General features: G+C 39.7%; 2 protein-coding genes across 2 annotated transcripts in view; both read right to left on the reverse strand.

Annotated features, from left to right (window-relative positions):
• Positions 1-196: 196 nt before the first annotated feature.
• top1l (DNA topoisomerase I, like) lies at positions 197-12770 on the reverse strand. The gene is made up of 21 exons (XM_031733035.2): positions 12598-12770; positions 12142-12166; positions 9221-9317; positions 9002-9122; positions 7778-7830; positions 7586-7681; positions 7398-7467; positions 7191-7282; positions 6934-7049; positions 6733-6854; positions 6503-6625; positions 4935-5122; positions 4702-4846; positions 4232-4375; positions 3900-4085; positions 3752-3820; positions 3486-3600; positions 3174-3301; positions 1989-2083; positions 1745-1894; positions 197-1557 (listed from the first exon to the last, which is right to left on the reverse strand). Exons 1-21 carry the CDS (start codon positions 12628-12630, stop codon positions 1455-1457), a joined length of 2271 nt encoding a protein of 756 aa, XP_031588895.1. The 5' UTR covers positions 12631-12770; the 3' UTR covers positions 197-1454.
• Positions 12771-13840: 1070 nt separating this feature from the next.
• Positions 13841-19683, reverse strand: part of cyldb (cylindromatosis (turban tumor syndrome), b) — a 5904-nt gene continuing 61 nt past the window's right edge. Inside the window, exons 1-14 of the mRNA XM_031733036.2 lie at positions 19595-19683; positions 18703-19213; positions 18267-18393; positions 17559-17800; positions 17309-17477; positions 16544-16676; positions 16277-16381; positions 15988-16067; positions 15812-15878; positions 15594-15726; positions 15400-15508; positions 15193-15311; positions 14900-15104; positions 13841-14658 (exon numbers count right to left, since the gene is read on the reverse strand). The exon at positions 19595-19683 is cut by the window's right edge and continues 61 nt beyond it. Coding sequence (XP_031588896.1) covers positions 14477-14658; positions 14900-15104; positions 15193-15311; positions 15400-15508; positions 15594-15726; positions 15812-15878; positions 15988-16067; positions 16277-16381; positions 16544-16676; positions 17309-17477; positions 17559-17800; positions 18267-18393; positions 18703-19137 — 2106 coding nt within the window. The 5' untranslated portion in view covers positions 19138-19213; positions 19595-19683 and the 3' untranslated portion in view covers positions 13841-14476. The remainder of the gene's footprint in view (positions 14659-14899; positions 15105-15192; positions 15312-15399; positions 15509-15593; positions 15727-15811; positions 15879-15987; positions 16068-16276; positions 16382-16543; positions 16677-17308; positions 17478-17558; positions 17801-18266; positions 18394-18702; positions 19214-19594) is intronic.

The following is a 19683-nucleotide window of genomic DNA, read 5'->3' on the forward strand; positions in this document are numbered from 1 at the left end:
GGAGAGAACATGCAAACTCCACACAGAAAGACCCCGGCCTGATGGGGCAATTGAACTCAGGACGTTCTTGCTGTGAGGCAATAGTGCTAACCACTGCGCTGCCGTGAAATAAATGTAATTAATAAAACAAATAAAATGAAAAGGTGTTGCCATTTCAGTGGCACAAGAGAGAAGAAGAGAGAAAACACAAAGCCAATGAGTTACCTGTAAGGTTTTATTCATTTTTCAATCTACAATGAGCTTAAAACTCAAAAACATGATCAAAAGGCTATGACAAAAAAGGTAAAACAGGAATAAAATGTTGACTTTACAGCTACTTACATCAACTTTTCTATACGAGTGGAAGAGAGTGGAGTAAAATGAACTGAATTCACATTAAATGTTACAATACTCAATCATTACACAATTAAAAACCTGCCTAAAATTGTAACAGTTTGGTGAATTTTTTTTTTTTTTTTTTTGGCAAAAGTTGATATCCCTCACACACACACACACGCTCTCCATTTTCTGACTTTATACATTATCATAGCATCTTCAAGTAACAGATATGGGAGGTTTCTTTTTTGGAACAGTTGTTTAAATTAAGTTAAAAATCCGATGTAGACAGGGCTATGCAGCGAGAGTCCGAGGATGCTAGCAACAAAAGGATAAAAATGATTGGTTCACATTTACAATGAAAAGTCCCTGATAGAAGCTGTAAAACAAAATATTCACATTCTGCTTGTTTAAGTAAATATTGACGTGGTTGCAGTATTTTCCCCTTTGCCTGCCCAGACATCCTCTTCCATGCTCAACAATTCAACATAGTCCAGTTTAAAATATTCACCCAAACAGACAGCTTCTACGGTTGAGCCCTAACACACACAAGCACGCGCACGCACACAAGCACGCAAACACTCACATTTTCATTTCCTCAAAAGGCGCGTGGGTGTAGTTAAGGAATTCATTCAATTTTTTACTTTGTCTATCAAAATATAGAATTCATTAATAATACATGGGATGGCTAAAATACAAAGTGAGTGAACAAAGAAAATAAAATGATACAAAGCATTTTGTTTTTGCTTGATACAGTAGCTAAAAGGACCACAGAGTTCAAAATTCAGGCATTGTCAGGTTTTTGTCCCAGAGAGCGGACAATCACAGAAGGTAAAAGGGTCTTTAAATTACAAGTACTAAGCCTTGAATCCTAGTCGTGGGTAAAGTTCAGTCTTGTTGCCCGATCTCAGATCAGATGTTTCGACTATCCACAACTCCCCCCTAACCCTTCATAATGGCCTCACATCATTTCATCTTGTCGCCCTTTTTTTTTTGCTCAAATGTTCTGAAATTCCTTGTCAGGTCTGGCCATGGAGCAAAATTCAGTAAAGCTAAAAAACAAGTATCCAATTTTTTTTTTTCAAAAAAGAAAAGAAAAAAAAAAAAAAAGTATCATAGTTAAAACCACAAACTGGGATTTAAAATTCATAGTCTTCTTCTGCCATGTCAATGGCCCAAGCAAACTTCTCACGCTGGGTTTTGTTGTAGATCTTTTCCACGGGAATGCCCCACTTCTTACACCTACACCACAATGTCATAAGATAAAGGACAGGAGTTTATTGCAGCACAGTGCTTTTCATACTATATGGAATAACAAGGAAAAAAAAAAAAAAAGTAACAGGACACCTCTTAAATTAGAGTTGGTGCCTTGTCAGTGACCTTTGACCACCAAAATTAATTTGTTTCAGAAAATCTATTAATCTCTTACCAAGCCACAGAAATGCGAGGATCCAGATAGTTGAGTTTGGAAGTACCGAGCGCAATCTGTTTATTCTCTTCCCGATCAGTTGCCTGCACTTCCAGCTTCATCAGTTGCTCTTCTATCCTCTGTACCGCTTTCTTCTTGCTCTCCACTGCCCTACAGAGAAAGCAGGCAATGCAATACAAGCATGTAAACAACATTCACAACAGGAGTGGAGAAAAAGCTCTTTATTAAGCTTCTGACTACTTACTTTTTGGATTTTTCATCTTTCCGTACTTTGGCGTCAGCCTTGGCGCTCTTCAGTTCTCTCCTGGCATCAGCAAGCTGGTCCCTTTTAGCGTCAATCTAAAGATGACAGTAATTATCTCAGATGAATTTGATCAATTTTATTATTGATCAACTGTGGAGCTTTTTAATATTTTGGGGATTACATTTGTACTGTCTAGACACTTCCATGCTCAGATTGTTTTTTTAACTCGAGACTATAGTTTAATGTGTACACCTACAGGGTGGCCAAAAATCAGAAGAACCATGATTCACATCGTGTAGCTCCATCAGCTGGCTAGTGGCTAAACCCCAAGAGAGCAAATGCATACAAACAGAAATATTAAGTCAACTACAGTCTAGTAAAAAAACAAAAACAAAAAAACAAAACTGTACTATAACCCCAAGTTGTACTGTGAATACTGCAATATCATTTAGCCCCCCCCCCCCCAAAATGTGCAGGGATGACACCCAAATTGCCTGAGTCAGGGAGTTTTAGTGCTCTGCCACGCACAACAGGAGAGCACTGCTGGACGGACACATCTCCAAGCATGGGTAAATCTGTCATGCATAAAAATAAAAATACAGCTGTAGGGATTTTTAAAAGTCAATTAAGATGATGGACAAAGCGTTTTGGGTTTTTTTGTTTTGTTTTGTTTTGTTTTTTTAAATCTGAAGTTGGAAAGAGGGAAGACAAAACTCATGGAACAATGTTCTGCACTGCATGTTGGTCGGGCGGTCTTTAATTATTGTTTACAAAAATGCTTCAACCTTGTCTGCAAAGCCATTTAGTAATCCAAATGTGCCCACATGCTTGCCTTTTTGTTTAGGAGATAAACTACATAATTGCTTTAGTATGTGTGCACAAGGCCCTCACTACTCAGTTCCACCTTTTTGGTTCTGTAATTCTGTTAACATGTTTCCTCAACACACTGCATCTGAATGACTTCGGAGTTTTGATTTCTATGTAAAGTATTGTGTGTGCCCCCCCCCCCGTGCAACTCCTCTTATGTTAGCAATATTATTGGTTGAGTTTAGAGTGAAAAGGCAAAAAAACAAATCTAAAAATTAAACTCAAAAGACCAATATCCACACCAGGACTGGCAAAAGGAAACAAAATAAAATAAAAAGGGTGATTTTCAGTTCACTGGAGCATGCAGAAAGTTTTTACCTTTGACTGCAAGTTCTGCATAGACTTCTCAAATGTCTTCGGTGGAGCCCTCTGATGGTTACACAGAATGGCCACTGCCCTGTTGGCCCTGTTGTAGGACAGGATTTTGGCCGGAATGTTTTCCTCCGCTAAGATTAAGAAAAATAAATAAATGAAGTTATCACCACCCTGTTTGTTATACAACAGCAGACAACAAACCTACATAAAAAGCTTGCCAATAACAACAAAACCAGAACACAGTTCGCTGTGCCTCCTTGTTATTTCTACACATGAATGAAGATTCTGGTTCGAACAATTTAGGTGGAAACGCACCAGTCGTGAGCTCCTTCAGCTGCTGCTGCAGGGTGATAGAGGCGTTGTATGTACGGAAAACTTTGGCTGTCAGACCATCCATCAGCTCCTGAAGGTGCTTGTTCAGGATTGATGTCTGAGGAAGACATGCAATTAAGAAACCGAGTTTTAAAAAGACAGATGGCGGTGCTATGAAAGTCATTTCAAATAAGGATTTATGCTGTGAATTTTCTCAAGTCATAAATTAAAGGGGATTTGTTTTCTTTAACTGGGTATATTTTACTTACATTCAGCCGATCAAATAGGTCATCATCAGGCTCTTTGTTCTCCATAAACAACTGTAGATTCTTAAATACCTGCAAAAGGCAAATCACACATAAATAAAGAAGCAGAGTTTACACGCAAGTACTGCATTTCAGTAAGAATGGCGCTCACCCTCTTCTCCACAGGGACTCTGTTGTAGTAGCGGATCGAGTCTTTACCCAGGAAATCAAACTCTACTACGTACTCTTGACCCTCATTCTCTGGATAGAGTTTGATGTGTTCAACTCTCAGCGAGCAGCAGCCCACAGTGTCTGCAGTCTCTCCTTCTTCCTTCTCATTACCCGCTCTCAGAGCCAGCTAGTGTACACCAGACAAAGACGATACCTTAAATGAGGTAGCATTAAAGAACGCACCAACCCTCCAATGCAATGTGAAGTCATTACACCATAAAACCTTCAAAATCCGCCCACTCGATAATGCAAATAGCAGTAACAGGACCTCACCTTATCAATGAAATAGAGAGCCACAGCCCTCTGTCTGATCCTCATCTCCTTGGACTTCCAGTCTTCGCGGTACTGGGCTCTGATGCGGTCCACACATTTCTTCAGTCGACGTGCCGTTTCATACTTCTGCCAATCCTTCTCTCCCTGCAGGCAAAAAGATGAGATAGGATAACAAATTAGGCAAAGGTCTACACAAACAAACATGCACCAATTTGATTTATGTGACAGCCAATTAAATTAGGTTTTTCCACAGGACAGGAGTATGTTGTATGTCACTTTTAAAAAAAGAAAATAAAAATGAAAGAATAAAATCTGCTCTTGAAAGGTCTCAATTTTTTACATTCCAGTGGAGCAAACACCACAAAAGAGTCAGGAAAGCGTTAAGGAGACCACTGGACCATACAGCATCATTTCAACTTTGACTGGAGACAAAAAAAAGTCGTAGTGCATGTGCCAGCTATGCTGCCTACCTTGATTCGAGAGCTCGGGTTCAGCATAATGTACTTGATGGAGCCTTGAATGTTTTCTGTCCACGACACCAGCCAAGTCACTTTATTGTCATGACGAACTTCTTTCCATTTGGTGCCAGGAGGCGGCTCAGGAACCTTGGAATCCCTATATGGAACAGTGAATATTTAGTTATCACATTCTGCATTAAAAGTTGTTAATCAGCACAAGGAGAAAATAAAACTACTTTACGCACTTGCTGCAGTTGATGATAATGTCTTGGGGCCTGATTCGGCGTTTCAGCATGCCCATCTTAGGATGGTCTCCACGACCACGGAACAGTCCTGGGGGCTCAATGCGGAAGTTAGCAATACGTTCCTTGTGGTTGTCCATGATGCAAAAGCCATATTGCTGCAAGATGCGTTCATTCTCTTCCTTTATTTTCTACAAAATGCAGAGAAAAAAAAAGAAAAAAAATTGCTTCATTTTGCAGAGGTCCTTTAGGTACTCACTGTTCACGGGAACCATTTAAGTGCCAATTTTAATCAAATCACAGCAGCTTAATATCATGAATTTCTTCCTGACTAACTGGTCAAGTTTCACAAGATGTGTGATATCCGTGGGGAAATACAGAATTAAAGCCAAGGAGAACTGAAACACACATTTGTGATTAGGTCCGCGGCATCCAGCATGGCAGATAAAACTCTAGAGCCCTCTAGTCAGTCAATGAATGTTGGGGTTTAAGGTTAACATGCTGTGTTCCCCATAGGCCTGCACAATAAATCGAAAATTTATTGTCATCGCGATATCAGCCTGTGCGATGGGCCCATCGCAAAAGACTACGTAAACTGCGATAATTGGGTACCTTAAAATGTTTACACACGTGCTTTAAAGAATTTACCAATCAAAGAAACCCCTTTACACATTTGACCAGTCGAATAGAGCCCTTCACGGCATTAACCAATCAAATGGATTAGAGGCCCGCCTCCCGAACAACGCTGCAGCAACGAGTCAGAGTTGTAATGGCTGAGAGCGAGACGCATGACGAGAACGCTACTGACTATGAACCCGTGGCTAAAAAACAGCAGTTCAACAGCAGTCTCTGTATCAGTTTTTCAAGTGGAACTCCTTATGAGAAAACGTCGAAGCGGTACAAAGAAATAACAGAGGCCATTACACATTTTTTGGCTAAAGACATGATGCCTATAAATACAGTTAGCAGAGAGGGCTTCACCAGTCTGATACATAAAGTGGACCGGAGATACCGCATCCCCTCACGAAACTGCTTTTCCCATGTCGCCATTCCACAAATGTATGAAACATGCCGCAAGACCGTCATGTTTGAACTGAGCCAAGCTGAAAACTACACAAGCACTACAGTAAAGTTTCCTCTCCAGTTTTGACTTACATCATAACTACTTGGTGAGTGGTAAAATGATGAACAACTGCATTGAGATAATTTGCAGTATAATTTTAATTTATGTTTATTTAAAACTAACTATAGAGACCGGGAAGGATGTCTTTCAGAATTCAAGCTTCAGAAATTTTTTTTTTTTTTTTTTTTTTTTTTTTTTTTTTTTTTTAAATGGGGGCAATGTTTCAATGTTAAAGTGCACTTTGTTGTTACACTGCTAATACAGCAGCTTTCTTTAAATAAAACTGTTGCAGTAAAACGGAAATTATGTATTCGTTTTGGGGTTTTTTGCTATTTATTTTATCGCAAGTCATATCGTTATCGCAATATTGATCACAGTTATCGCACATCGCAGGTTTTCCTAATATCGTGCAGCCCTAGTGCCCCAACATATGCAGGCAGCAGCTTACTTGTTTTTCCTCCTTAGACATGGCTTTCCTTGCTTCAGATTGTGCCTTGAAGTATTCGCTCATCTCAGTGAAGTCACACTTTTTCAGGTCTGTGATCTTAGCCCTTTCTTCTGAAGTCATTTCCTGTGTCCAGAAAATTTGGCAAAGAAAAAAAAAGAAAAACTAAAGTAAATCAAAGACTTTTTTTTTTTTTTTTTTTAAATTAACAGGAGCAGAGATTTTAGGCTTACCTTCCTCCAATCTTTAAAGAAATTTTTACGGAAGATATCCTTGGTGGTATATTCATGATCCAGCATTTTGGCAAAGAAGGTCGCTACCTCCTCCGCTTCTGGGCTGAGCTTCATATGTTTACCTGAAATGTGAAAGTCAGACATTTATAATCACCTCAGAGTCCTTCACTAGTGTACAAGATGAACTGGGCAAAGCCTTACCATCATAGTAAAATTTGACATGGCTAGGAAGAGGCTCATACGCTGGTGCAAACACCGGCCCTTTGTGTTCAAGGAACTTCCATTTGACACCATCTGTGTATCTCTCCTCTTCCCACCTAGAATCAAGCAAATAAATCATTTCCATAATGACAGTGAAAATAACAAAAATGCAGTCCAGCAACAATACATCCAGCTGTCCTGTCACCACACTGATAAGCATGTATGATTGGTACAGCTGGCTAACCCAATTAACTCACCATTTCCACTTCTCCTCAGGCTCTTTCTTCGCTTTCTTTTTTCCATCAGTTGCTTCTTCTTTTTTGTGTTTTGTTTTTTTGGACTTAATGTCCTAGGAAAAGGAAGTGAAAGTGTTCTAGTTCTTTCTGACAAAATAGGGATTAACATTTAACACAAAAGATATGACAGCAAAACAGTTCTGCCCTCTACTAAAGTCTCTTGCTTACCTCGTCTTGTTTCCTTTTCTTGGCCTTCTTGTCATTTTCAGTTTTTATTTTTTTAGGTTTGAATTCAGCGCTGAAACAAAAACACTCTTTGTTATCAGGCCTCAGAGATACAACTTTACTTGCATGGATGACTAGAGATGCTCTAACCTAGTGAAACAGACTACAGTCTATGAACATAGAGAACTTACTCGTTATCATCATCATCTCGTTCTCTTTTTAGAGACCTCTCGTGTTTTGGAGAGTGGTAAAAATCATCCTCAGGCTCAGACTTCATATACGGTGGGCTGCCAAAGAAAACGCATTAAAAACAGAAGTTGGATAGCTTCATATGAATACTGCATCCTGACAGCACTTAAGAGCAAAGTATAGTGCTGACATACCTGGCAAAGCCATTCTCCTTTTCCTTTTTTATTTTCTCATCAAAGGACTTCATCTGAAATGTTTACACAATGGCAGTAAGACAGAAGAGCCTGAAGTGCAAATGACAACTATGCCCACATACACGCAAAATTATAAACTCATACTTCCATTATAAAACCTCTCAACAGGGTTCAAAACTAATCTGACAACACCAAATGTAAGTAGATAAAAACTGATATTAAAAGTAGTTTGACAGTCGCTGCTACGATTCACTGACATTTGTGAGCATTGCAGTGGGTACAGCAATCTTTGCCAGAATCTGAAGAGGTCTGAGCTGATCAAATTTACTTTTGATTCCATGACAACGTTTCAATTATGCTGCAAACCGGTCCCTGCCACAGACACAAGCCTCTTCTACACAAACCTCCTATGCAAGAATCACGTGAAAGAATATGGAAAGAGTTTACGAATGAGAAGCAAAAAGAGTTTAAGTGCTCAAACTAGACCATAGTCTAATGTTAGGACAGGCTTTTGGTTTGGATGCCATATAAAGACTCATGAAGATAACAGCATCTATTACAACATATCTATAGGGTTTTGTGACTTTAAAGCACTCTATTCAAGGTACACGACACCCTGCTGAAAACACTTCACCTAAATTGAACTGCCTCATTTATATTACGAGTGTCGAGCCAAAGTAGTGGAGGAAATCCACAACGTAGCATACTACGCTGCAACAGCAGATGTGTAGACGAGTTGAACAACGCATCCCTGCACGAGCTCAATGGTGCACTTCAGAGACTGGACACTCAGCATCCAGCAGTAAGGATAGCTGGAGACCTCAGGAAAGCTCTGGGGAAACCTTGGGACTGTGTGGGGTCATCTGGCATTTATCATTATGGATGTCGCCACACAAGTCCGATATTTATTTAGTTTTTGAATTTTTAATTTAAAGAGCAACAGCACTCTTTCCATGTAGTGATTACATAAACTATTCACTGAATTTGAAGAAAATGCACCACCTTGTGATTTTGTTAGTGGGATAAGAAATGACTAGTAACGGGATATGAAATTCTGGTCATATCACACAGCTCTCCCTCTCCCATTTATCGCATCTTTTAAAAAACTATTTTAATCCGCAATAAATAATATCACTGTATGATTTAGACAACATAATTGCCTAATGTAGCATCACTAAAATTAATTTGTAGATGTTACAATCATCCAGTTCCTTGGCAAGTCACCTTCTCTTCTTTCCTCTTCTCCTTGTGCTTTTCCTTGTACTTGTCTGTGCTGCCATCTTTGTGCTTCATCTTTTCCTTCTCCTTATCTCGGTGCTTTTTATCAGAGGAATCCTTGTGATCGCTATAGTGTTAGAAATTCACAACTTAATTTAACGTCATTCAGTTTCCACTATTTAAAGCAATCAAGCATGTCTAGCGAAGCACAAACACACACTATACCTGTTTCCATATTTTGATTTCTCCCGCTCCTTATCCTTCTTGTGGTCCTTATGTTTGTGTTCCTTCTCTTTATATTTGTCTTTATGCTTGTGAGAGTCTGAAAATAAAACTGTATTACATTTCAAAATAAACAAGACAATGATACAATGACGCACTGAATTAAAAACAACCGGCTGCTCACACTGAGGACCAAAATGCAAACATGTGAAAGTGTGTTTCAATGCATAAGTAGCAAAAACAAAGTCCTCTCAAGCAGCCAAGATTGATAATGCCCAGAAAACTAGTCTTAAATGACAACTTTGACAGTCCACCTTTGTTTATTCTCTCAGTAGAAACACAAATTACACAGTACAAAAAGGTCTATATATGTCCCATCTGAATGTCATGCAGGCTGCAAATAGATAATGTATTACACAGCAGCACAGCACCTCCTACTGCCACTATAAGCCGCATGTTTTGGACAATATGAAGCAACTGGCATGTTAAAACATGCAAGAGAACCAAATAGCCTTTTGAGTTTCTTTAATGTGCAAGCCAAGACTGGAATGTAATCCTAAAAGAGAGAGCGTTCTCAAAATTAAAGAGCTAACACCCCAACATTGTCATTAACAAATGCCAAATTAAATCTGGTTCTTTTAGAGAAACTGTCCTTAAGTCTAATGACAAAGGAGATCTGAGAGCTTCTAGCCCATCTAACCAATGTGAATGTCTACATTTCCTGGAGTATAAGACAAAAATGGCACACATGTATCAAACATGAGAAGTTTAATCAGTGACCAAGCCCGTATCAGAACAGATTCACATCTTGCTCATTTAGTTTCTTTTAATTCAGATGTCTTTGTTCAGCCATTAATCCAGAGATGACAGTTTTATTCTACTCCAATTTATGCCAGATTGCTCAGTGAAATTAAAAGCACTGTTACTAATAAACTAAAGTTAAGCCAATTTAGCCAAGCCTAAAAGTAAAGACCATGTCAGCTAAGGGTCTGTAAGTACCACAGACAAATGTTGCCCTGAGGGGGGGAAAAAAAAAAAAAAAAAAAAAAAAAAAAAATTACATCATATGTCAATTTGATGGCGTAAACATGTCACCCGATTACACTTAACTTATTAAAGTTGTGATGGTGAAGGCAGTGTTACTGCTGAAGGTTTAGTTACCAAAAAGAGCTGCTACTTCATTGGTGTGGAATATTTTGAATACAAATGAACAGATACAGAACAGACCACGATAATATGCAAGGAGTGCAAAAAGCCTGTAATATAGAAAGGCGGGAAATATCTCTAACTTATTTCACCATCTCAAGCATCAGCACCTGAGTCTGTACCAGGAGTGTCTGAAAGCCCAGGAGAAAAAGCTCTGCAGCTAATGCTACAAAACTAAAAGTAAGCTAGGTTATCTTGGAATCGCAGAGTCTCACCAGTTGTACTCCATATGACCAAAAAAAGCAAACACAGGAACGATATTACCCAAGCTGTCACCATTTGTTTGGCGAAAGACATGATGCCAATCCAAATGCTGGAAAGGGAAGACTTCATGCAGCTTATTAAGAAGATAGACTTGTGATACACACTCCCGAAAAGGACATTTTTCCAAGACTGCACTCCCAGACATTTATAAAGATTTTATTTTTTGTAAACTGCGCTGTAGATTTTATTTTGTTATACCATTTATGTTTTAAACAGACTTTTTAAACTCAAAGAACAGAGGGAGAATTTACTTTCAGTCTTTAAAACTGAATACGTTACTAAATAAAGTTATTGCACTAAAAGTTACCAGTTTAATATTTTTTAAGCTTATACAATATTTCAAGGCAACTTGTTACATTTATGTTGTCAAATGAATAACAAATTTTTCTGTACTTTGTCATACTGTCAGAACACAGTGACATATCGCGATATTATGTTTGGGCTATATCCCCCATCCCTAGTCACATCTGTATAAATGGCACTTGTAACGAAATCAAGCTTAATTTGATATCTTATGAACTTAAAACAATGCATAGAATGGAATAGAAATATAGCACTTTATTGTCATTGTACATGTACAACAAAATTGTGGAAATCCTTTACCAGCCACAGTTGAACAAAAACTAATTAACTTACAACATTTTTTAAAAAGTGTTTTTTTTCCCCAGTTATCAGCACATTATGGTTAATATTGTGATTTCACACATGTGACTGTAGCATTTAAAAAACAAAAAAGTCCTAAGCTCACTTTAAACTTTGATACGTTGTTAAGAACATGTAATATTCAAAACTCAAAGTTGCACTGTGATGGGTAATGAAGAGCTTCTAACTTGATGTGTTCACTTTTGAAATGTGAATCGACCTAAAAATGATCCACTCTTTACCATAATGTGGGAAAGTAAAGTCTCAGTAGCGACAAAAAAAAAATAAACGCTTTTAATATCGCGCATTTAAAGAAAAAAGAAAAAGAAAAAAAGAACTACAGTCTCTAGCCTCCACTTGGTTATCTTAATGAAGCACTATGACTTTCCATTTTCCTCCACACAGCCATCTGCACTTCACAGCCTGGGTTCAGCTTGCAACAGTCAGGCCGCTACACCGAAAAAGAAAATGGCGCAGAGACTAAGTCCTCAACCCCCAAACCCTCACTTTCAGGGGGGAAATATGCTGTTAAAAGCTCGCCAACAAAAGATACTAAAACGATAAACTAATAAAACACCTCCAGCTGCGTGGTAATATTGATTCAAATCGAGAAAATAATGTACGGAAAAGCTTTTACAAGACCTCCCTTTTGAACAATAGACGCTTGTGAGTGAGACAGAGGACTTAGTCTCTGGACGCCATTTCTGTCCTCTACAGAGAACTAACGTAATGTTAGAGCTGATCAGTTAAGACAGGACAGACTTTGAGAAGAATCCTCCTTTACCTTCGTTAGTTTAATGTGATAAACTTACCATTGACCCGGGAGCCACAGTCAATCTGCAAAAAAGGAAGGACGAATGTTAAAATTCGCAGTAGATAAGCTAACTAGCTAGCTAACTAACTTTGAACTTACTGGATGGCAGAGCGAGTTTTTTCGCTACTAGCTAGCTCGGCTAGCTTCCTATGCTGAATGGTAATGGCTTAGCGGCCGAAGCCGCTGCGGCTAACACTGGTTACAGCTAACGTTATACATAAATATATAATTCCGGATGTAAACTGTAAAGAATACATTTGACATATTCAAAGTAAAAACGTCACGAAACTGTCAAGACGCAGTTAACAATAAAATGAGTTAGCTTACAAACATAGCCACCTAACGTGCGCTAGCAGTCACTGCTAGCCGAGTACCCGTCAAACCAAATAGAGTAGCCGGAGACGGTACCCGGTAACCACCGGTGATGACATTTATAAAATACTTTTAACATTACCTGGTCCTCGTTGTGGGAATGGTCCCCACTCATTTCTAAAACGCTGTTTGACTGTTAAATCAAAAAATGAGAAACGTGTAGGTTCCCACACACCGGCGAGGAGATGCAGGCAGAATGAAGAAAAGACACGATTGTGTAAGCGATATCGAAGTCCCAATTGTACGCTAATGCGCATGCGTTTCAATTTAAATGGTACAGATCATCGTAACTCCTCCTTCTAAAAAAACGTGTTGCTTTTCAGGCCCACTGGAGGAGCGAGGTTCACATGTTCCTCCCGTACAAGCCAGTTCAAGCTCAGGACTGCATCTCGTCTGTGTTCACTTGACCCCCCAGGTGAATGAGAACAAAAGAAAGCACCAACTCTATTAAAACATGTGTATTAATAACACACTTTAAATAACATCTTAGTTTGTCAAATACCACAACTGACCACATTACAGATGTGCAAATGAGATAAGATTTTTTATTATGAGAGAATTATTATGTGGGTTCAGTGATTTTAATGATTTTAAGTGTGTTCTACATGAGCATGTATGAAATGTAACACAGAGAACACAGAGAAGCCTGCCCTGCCCTTCACAACCAGCAGGCCTATTGCATAACAACTTAAAGTCAAAGGAGTTGATGTTTCAGTCAGTCGAAATAATAGCTCAGAATATTGCACACACACACACACACACACATATATATATGAACACATGGTGAACATCATTTTTTTAAGTTACGAGAAGGGAACTTGAAAAAGAAGAATTTCATTGCTCAGTGTAACCATTTGTGTTTTGCGGTGTATACAACAATAAACTTCTTGAATCCCGAATAATAGTTTTTCTGATCCAAATACACATGCTAACATCTAAAGCACAAGTACCTGAAAATAGATCTTTATTCTGTATTCCCTGAGATATTTGAATGCTAATCAAAAAAATAAAGTACATTAAAAGTTGTTTTAATTGTTCAAGGCATTTACTGTCACATGTATGTTACTGTTTGTGCCTGTAATCTGTCTTTTGAAAGTTTCTGGTCAGACTTGAGCAGCGAGAAAGCCTCAAAGCAACTTTGTTTTTGTCCACAAGATGGTATTACAGCACCTAACGAGATTAACCTGTCCTGTCAAAATCTCAAAGCATTCATTTCTTTCTACTCAAAGGTGTTCCTCACACTTCTTACTCCTATAACATTTTCAATTATTGAAAGTAATCCTGTAGTCCTGTAGTTGATTACAGTTCAGTTGCTGATTTCCAAGTGCAAGCCTTTTTGTTTTATTGATGAAACCTTTACAGTCAGTAATGTGTAAAAAGTGCACACAGTGTAGTTATTTACAGTAAATACAACCATACATATGTCTTCCATGCACCGCCATCAACAAGCCATAAACATAGGGAGGAAAAAAAACACAGAAAACAGAGGCTACATTAAGGTGCAGGTTGCTGTTGTTTTTCTTTCTGACACAATGACAGTGCAGCATTAAAGTTGTGGAACCCACATAACAACAAAACAATGTTAATTTACCAAATAAAAAGCACAAAACAAGAATACAGTCATTATAAAAACATTTGAGTGCTTAAGTTTCCTTGAAAAATACAGTATAAATAATCAGAATGTAACAACAAGAAGACCTTCGAAAGTTTAAAAAAAAAGGCAAGTATAAGGTGTTTAGAGTGCCATTTTTCCCTACTCATCCTTTCACATATCAGCAACAGCTTTGAATAAGACCATTAATGTCAGATTTGTTTCTCTCTATGATGTCGAAAGCATACATTTTAGTTCCTGCTGTTTGTACAATGATAAAGTGCACAAAAGCTGATTAAGCAGAGATATAAGGTACTGTTATGGGAACACCGTGTCCCTCGTCCTCACACGCATCCTAACTGTTTGGCTTTCAAAGCTGCATGGGTGAGCTCTGGTATAAAAACATGTAGGAGTCGCACAGCAGCCTGCGCACTAGCTCAGGAGCCTGGGATGGGTTGGCCCGAGATAGCTCTTCCTCTGGCTGACTCAGGAAATCACCCAGCTCCGGACAAGCGCGGACCTCTGGAATGTTGTAGCCACTTTGATCGTCACCTATGAGGAAGAGCAGCCTCAAGATTAGACATCAGCCCAGTAGGTGATAAAGGGCAGTCAAAGACGTCAGAACTGCTCTGTCTAGTGCCTTTATGCAACACTGTCAAATCTGCGCTATTAGAAAATAAAGCGGCCATGCTTAATCGCCTCACAGAAAGAAAAGGAACAAAAAAAATCAAATCAGTGTTTGCACGAACATCAGAAAAAACTCGGAATAAACACAAACAAAAATCTTTCTCACCACATCTGTCTGCCATGCTGTCAAAGAAGATCCAGGAGTGAGCGTCAGAGCCGTATTTGACAAAGGACACGTAGTGGCTGGTTTGAATGCAAAGTACAGCAAACAGCTCCATTGTGTGCTTGGGAACAGGAGTATCGGTGGGAACTCCTACTGGTACTGCTAGAGCACTGGGAGAGTGGCCTTGTCGTGAGGGATGGTTGTGCATCTTAAAGAAAAATAGACATAGAGAGCTTCATACAAAAAGTTTGGTTGGTGGATTTGCACCTGACATCTAAAGCAGCCATTAGTTTTACCTGTGCATTACAGGTGGTACAGTACTGTTTGATTCTCCCTGGCTGCAGTTTGCGATCTGGCAGACATTGAAGACACTCGTACTCTGCCAAACGCCCACAGACAAAGCACTCCCTCGGAGCTGTTGGACAAAGCAGATGATCCTGAGCATTATTAAGGATTCCTTTAATGCAATTTTTAAGAAAGTGCTGCTTATTACTGCTCCTCACAGTTGTATAGGAGATCTGTGATGTCCAGCTTCAAGGAGGGAATAATGTGGGAAAACATCTTATATTTGTTTCCAAACCTCGGCATCTGAACTATTAGACAGGACGGCATCTGAAGGACATAAGAAAAGTATTAATGACTTTACAGAGGAAAACTTGTTAAAGACACTCTTGCTTCTAGTAAGAGAAGGACTCACCGTTTCAAATTTAAGGTCACCTGACAGGCAGGATGTGTCCATCAGCTGTTGGACCGTGGGTATCTGTCCCATCTGCTCCTTCTCCAGAAAGATCTGGAAGGTGTAGGCACCCTGGGACGTTTCTTGTTTCGATCTGCGGGGGAACACATTTTCAGTAACTCAACTATACTCAGTCAAATAGAGTAAGATATTCAGTCCTGGGCGGCTCAAGTTCATACCTGAGTTTGAGCAGAGGCTCTGTGCAAAGCACCTTTTGAAAGAGGACTGTGATGAACTCCTCTGGATCTACAGTGAGGCGAGGCAATTTAAAAAAGAACAGATAAATAAATCTGAAAAGAAGTCCTCAGATTTTTTTAAATTATATTATAATGTATTTCAAGATAAGGGCGCGTACCTTTTTCCTCTGTCCGAAAAGTGTCACAGCCAAGATGTGTCCGAAAATTCATCACACTCTCTGCAGGGACGAAGCCTTGTCTAAAATGAATAGATTAGCTATAAGAAAACAATTGCAGGAATTCACTTTGTAAGAACACATTAATGTGAATGTACCGTGTCATCAAGGCAGAAAACAGCAGCACTCGTTTATCAGCTGATACTATGTAAAAAGCCACTACGTCCTGGTTGTGCAAACAACATGATAATAAAAGTAATGAGATAAACAGTGTTGAAGGCAGCGTCTATACCTGCGTAAACGGTTCACTATTGCTCTCAGGGTGCAGGTTATGGGTTGGTCTGTGTCAGCAGGCTTCTTGCAGATACCATCCAGGGTCACAGATGAGCTGAACAAACTGAGGAAGGAGAACCACGTGTTATTGTCAGCTGTGCACTTATCTGAATACAGTGTATCATGCTCACGTGGTTGTACATGATCTCCTCTAGATACGATTAGTTTAGATAAAGCTAAGCAAATCTGAGTTTGTTGCAGGGGAATGATGGTGAGCGGGTTCTACCTGAAGAGTGTGGCATCAAGGTAACAGGAGTTAATGTGTCCCTGAATCCCTTTCATTTTTCCCACTAACAAAGACGGCGCCTCGGATTCAGGGATAGGTGGCACATCTTCATCCGTGTCTTCATATGGAGGAACTAAAGGGGCGAGAAATTGTACGTAAGCAGATGCTATGATGAAATGACACTTTAACACGGTCTTCGTGATTTACTGGCAGCTTTAGATGCAAATGATTAATCCGCTTGTTTAAAGCAGGAAGCTCACAGGACTGTCAAACATGACCAACAGTGTGTCACTGGGTGCATTGTCTGAAGTCTTACATAATTTCTTCTCACCAAACCCTGCCAAAGAGAGAAAGGTGTGGGAATATTCGGAGGTGAATCATCTGGAAAAGGTTCTATACTATTTCACTGTGCGTTACACCATTTACAAGCCGTGTGAAACACAGGTATAAATTAAAGATAAACAATAAATTTTAAAAACTCCACCCAAAAGTTTTAAGTATGAATTTTACATAATCCTCACGCCCTGATCAAGAGTTCTGTTTGGAAAACCTCGCATTTTGCATTTTCGTCTTGCAAGACTAAAGAATTTTGAGCAATTATTTGTACAATAAAAACTATAATATAATAGAAACATAAAGAACCAAAACACTTTGAGCAGAATTGCCAGGAAAAAAGGAAAATCTGTTCCAATAATGTTAAATGTGTGTGATATCGAGTTTTTATTTCTTGTGTATGCATGTTTTAGACTGGGTAAGGTGTCTAACCTGGAGTGGTGTCAGTGGATATGAGGATCTCTTTTCCTGTAGAGGCACTTAGAAACCTGCCATCGGGGCTGCACTTTGTGATGGGAACAAACAAAGCTCTTTTCTCCTTGCAAGTGAAAAACCGCTGACCGCCATACATCCCATCAGAGCAGCCCTTAACGTCGTAGTCCTGGAATAGTGATTTATAACATTAATACGACATATCACCAAAGCACACTGAAAGCAACTGCACAGATTTCTAGTCACACACCAGTTCAATGCCAGCCCATTCACTAGTCTTTCCTCCAGGGACACCCAACCACCGGATGACCCCATACACTGTGATCCCCGAGTTGGAAACCACCTCCACCATGGATCCCACCTCCAAAGGCACTGAGCTCAGACTCTGGTTCTGAATCAAACTCTGCTCGGTGTGGTTCTCTGTCGCCGGCTGTGCATGAGATCCGATGTTTGCAATGCAGCTGTTGCGTGTCACCGCCTTTCTGTTTAAACCTGCAGACATATATCAAGATATGTAGAGGTGAGGATGAGATGGCTGGAAAGTCATATGACTTTTTTTTTTAGGCATGTCACATGCTGCTTCATCAGATTGACATCCAGCTAACAAAGATCTATATTTGAAGTATGTGGATAGTTTCAAGTGCACAGTCTACCAAAGAAAAGAAAAAAGCCAGATCATGTGGCACATCTACTGTTCTGCATTCCAGAACAACAGAACCAGTTTTTCCAGTTGTGTAGTGGGACCGCTTTCTTTGCATCCCCTGCGGGGTTAAGGTGGTGGTTGGGGAAGCAGTTTTCAAGAATTTAATTTGCTGTTTAGTAAGAAGGAGGTGCACCGTGTTTGTAGTTGTGGTAGTGTTGTTATCGAAACAAAAGGACTTTGATAAAGCCTGACAGCCATCATATGACTTTGAAACCGACTTGTTAACTTTGTGTGTGAGGCTAATAATCCATTTACCCCCACATCTGCCGTCTTTCCACTGCAGTCCGAGGGGGACAGAGTAAGATGGGACCACCTGGATGATGTCTGCAGCACTGAAAAGTGACAGAGGAGGTTTCTTGGATGACAAATTATGATCGGTGTCCTGTGTAGGTAACAAGGAAAAACAGTTACTGAAAAGCAAACAGGAACTCTGACGTCATTCTGATGTACAGAACACAAACTGTGTGATGCATCTGAACATTTGCAGTGACATTATCTGGCTGAAGTCACATGACTGATCACTCAGAGCGATATAGATCAGTAGAGATATAGTCATCCTTATCTCGGTGCATTTTAAAACATTAAGGTTGCACTAGAGAGCACGTGCACTTATCTTGATGATCGTGCACATAATTTTCACAACTTGAATCATCAAATCAAAATGTAAAAATATATTATAAAATGAACTCACCACGAATTCCACTTCAAAGGCAAGCATGTACAGGTCGTCTTTATTGTCTTTCCGTCCGATTTGCATCAAGTTCTTCACCAAACCGGGAAGGTGTCCGTTCTTGTGCTTCACCACCACCAGGTCGTCCTGAGACAGCTCACAGATGGCAGAGAACAGCTGCGGGTTACAGAGCAGCTCCAGGCGTCTGCTTGCGCTGGAGATGAAGAGCAGGAGCTGGGCCTGGTGGCGGGTCAGCGGGTACATGTCCTCTATCCTCACCAGGCCCCCGTTCTTGGGGGTCCCTGGGTTGCTGTTCCCGCCGTACAGGAGCCCCACGAACTCTCCACGCTTCGTCTCCGACTCTATGCGCCCGATACATCCTCGGCAGAAGCCTTTCCTCGACTTCCCGCGAGTGACGATGAAAAACTTCTCGTTTAAAACAGTTCTGGGCTCCATTGAAATCCTTTATTCCCACCACTACAGTCTGTCAGACCGGTTGAAAGCTGATACTGTGCTTATGTAAGCAGGTAACCTGCAGAAATGCGATAGAAGTGCTGTTACAATGTAGCCCAATGGATGATATATATCATCAATATATATATCAATACTTCGCTAGAAACACAAGTTAGACGCATTTTCAAATAAACCACATTGCCTGATTATTTGCAGGCTACTCGCTGTGTCATGGATAAAACCCTGACTTATAATGTGAAATATTACAGACATGATTCCCTTTAAGATCCTGTGAAAGTTAACCTAGATTCACACCAGGATATATTATCGGCGTCCACAGCTCTTTAAATGAACAAACGAGCCTGCTCTTTGAACTTACTCAAAAAAGCATTTCCAACTTACAATCATTAACGATTCGGTTTATTACTAAAAATAATGATAATTTCAAAAACTGACTTACTGCGATCATGAATTAAGAACAATAAGCCTTGTTCGTATCCGGTTAATCCAATGCTGGAGCATGAATTAATCGCGCTTTTTTTTTATTAC

The sequence above is a fragment of the Oreochromis aureus genome, linkage group 5 (assembly GCF_013358895.1).
Source record: "Oreochromis aureus strain Israel breed Guangdong linkage group 5, ZZ_aureus, whole genome shotgun sequence".
Lineage (NCBI taxonomy): Eukaryota > Metazoa > Chordata > Actinopteri > Cichliformes > Cichlidae > Oreochromis > Oreochromis aureus.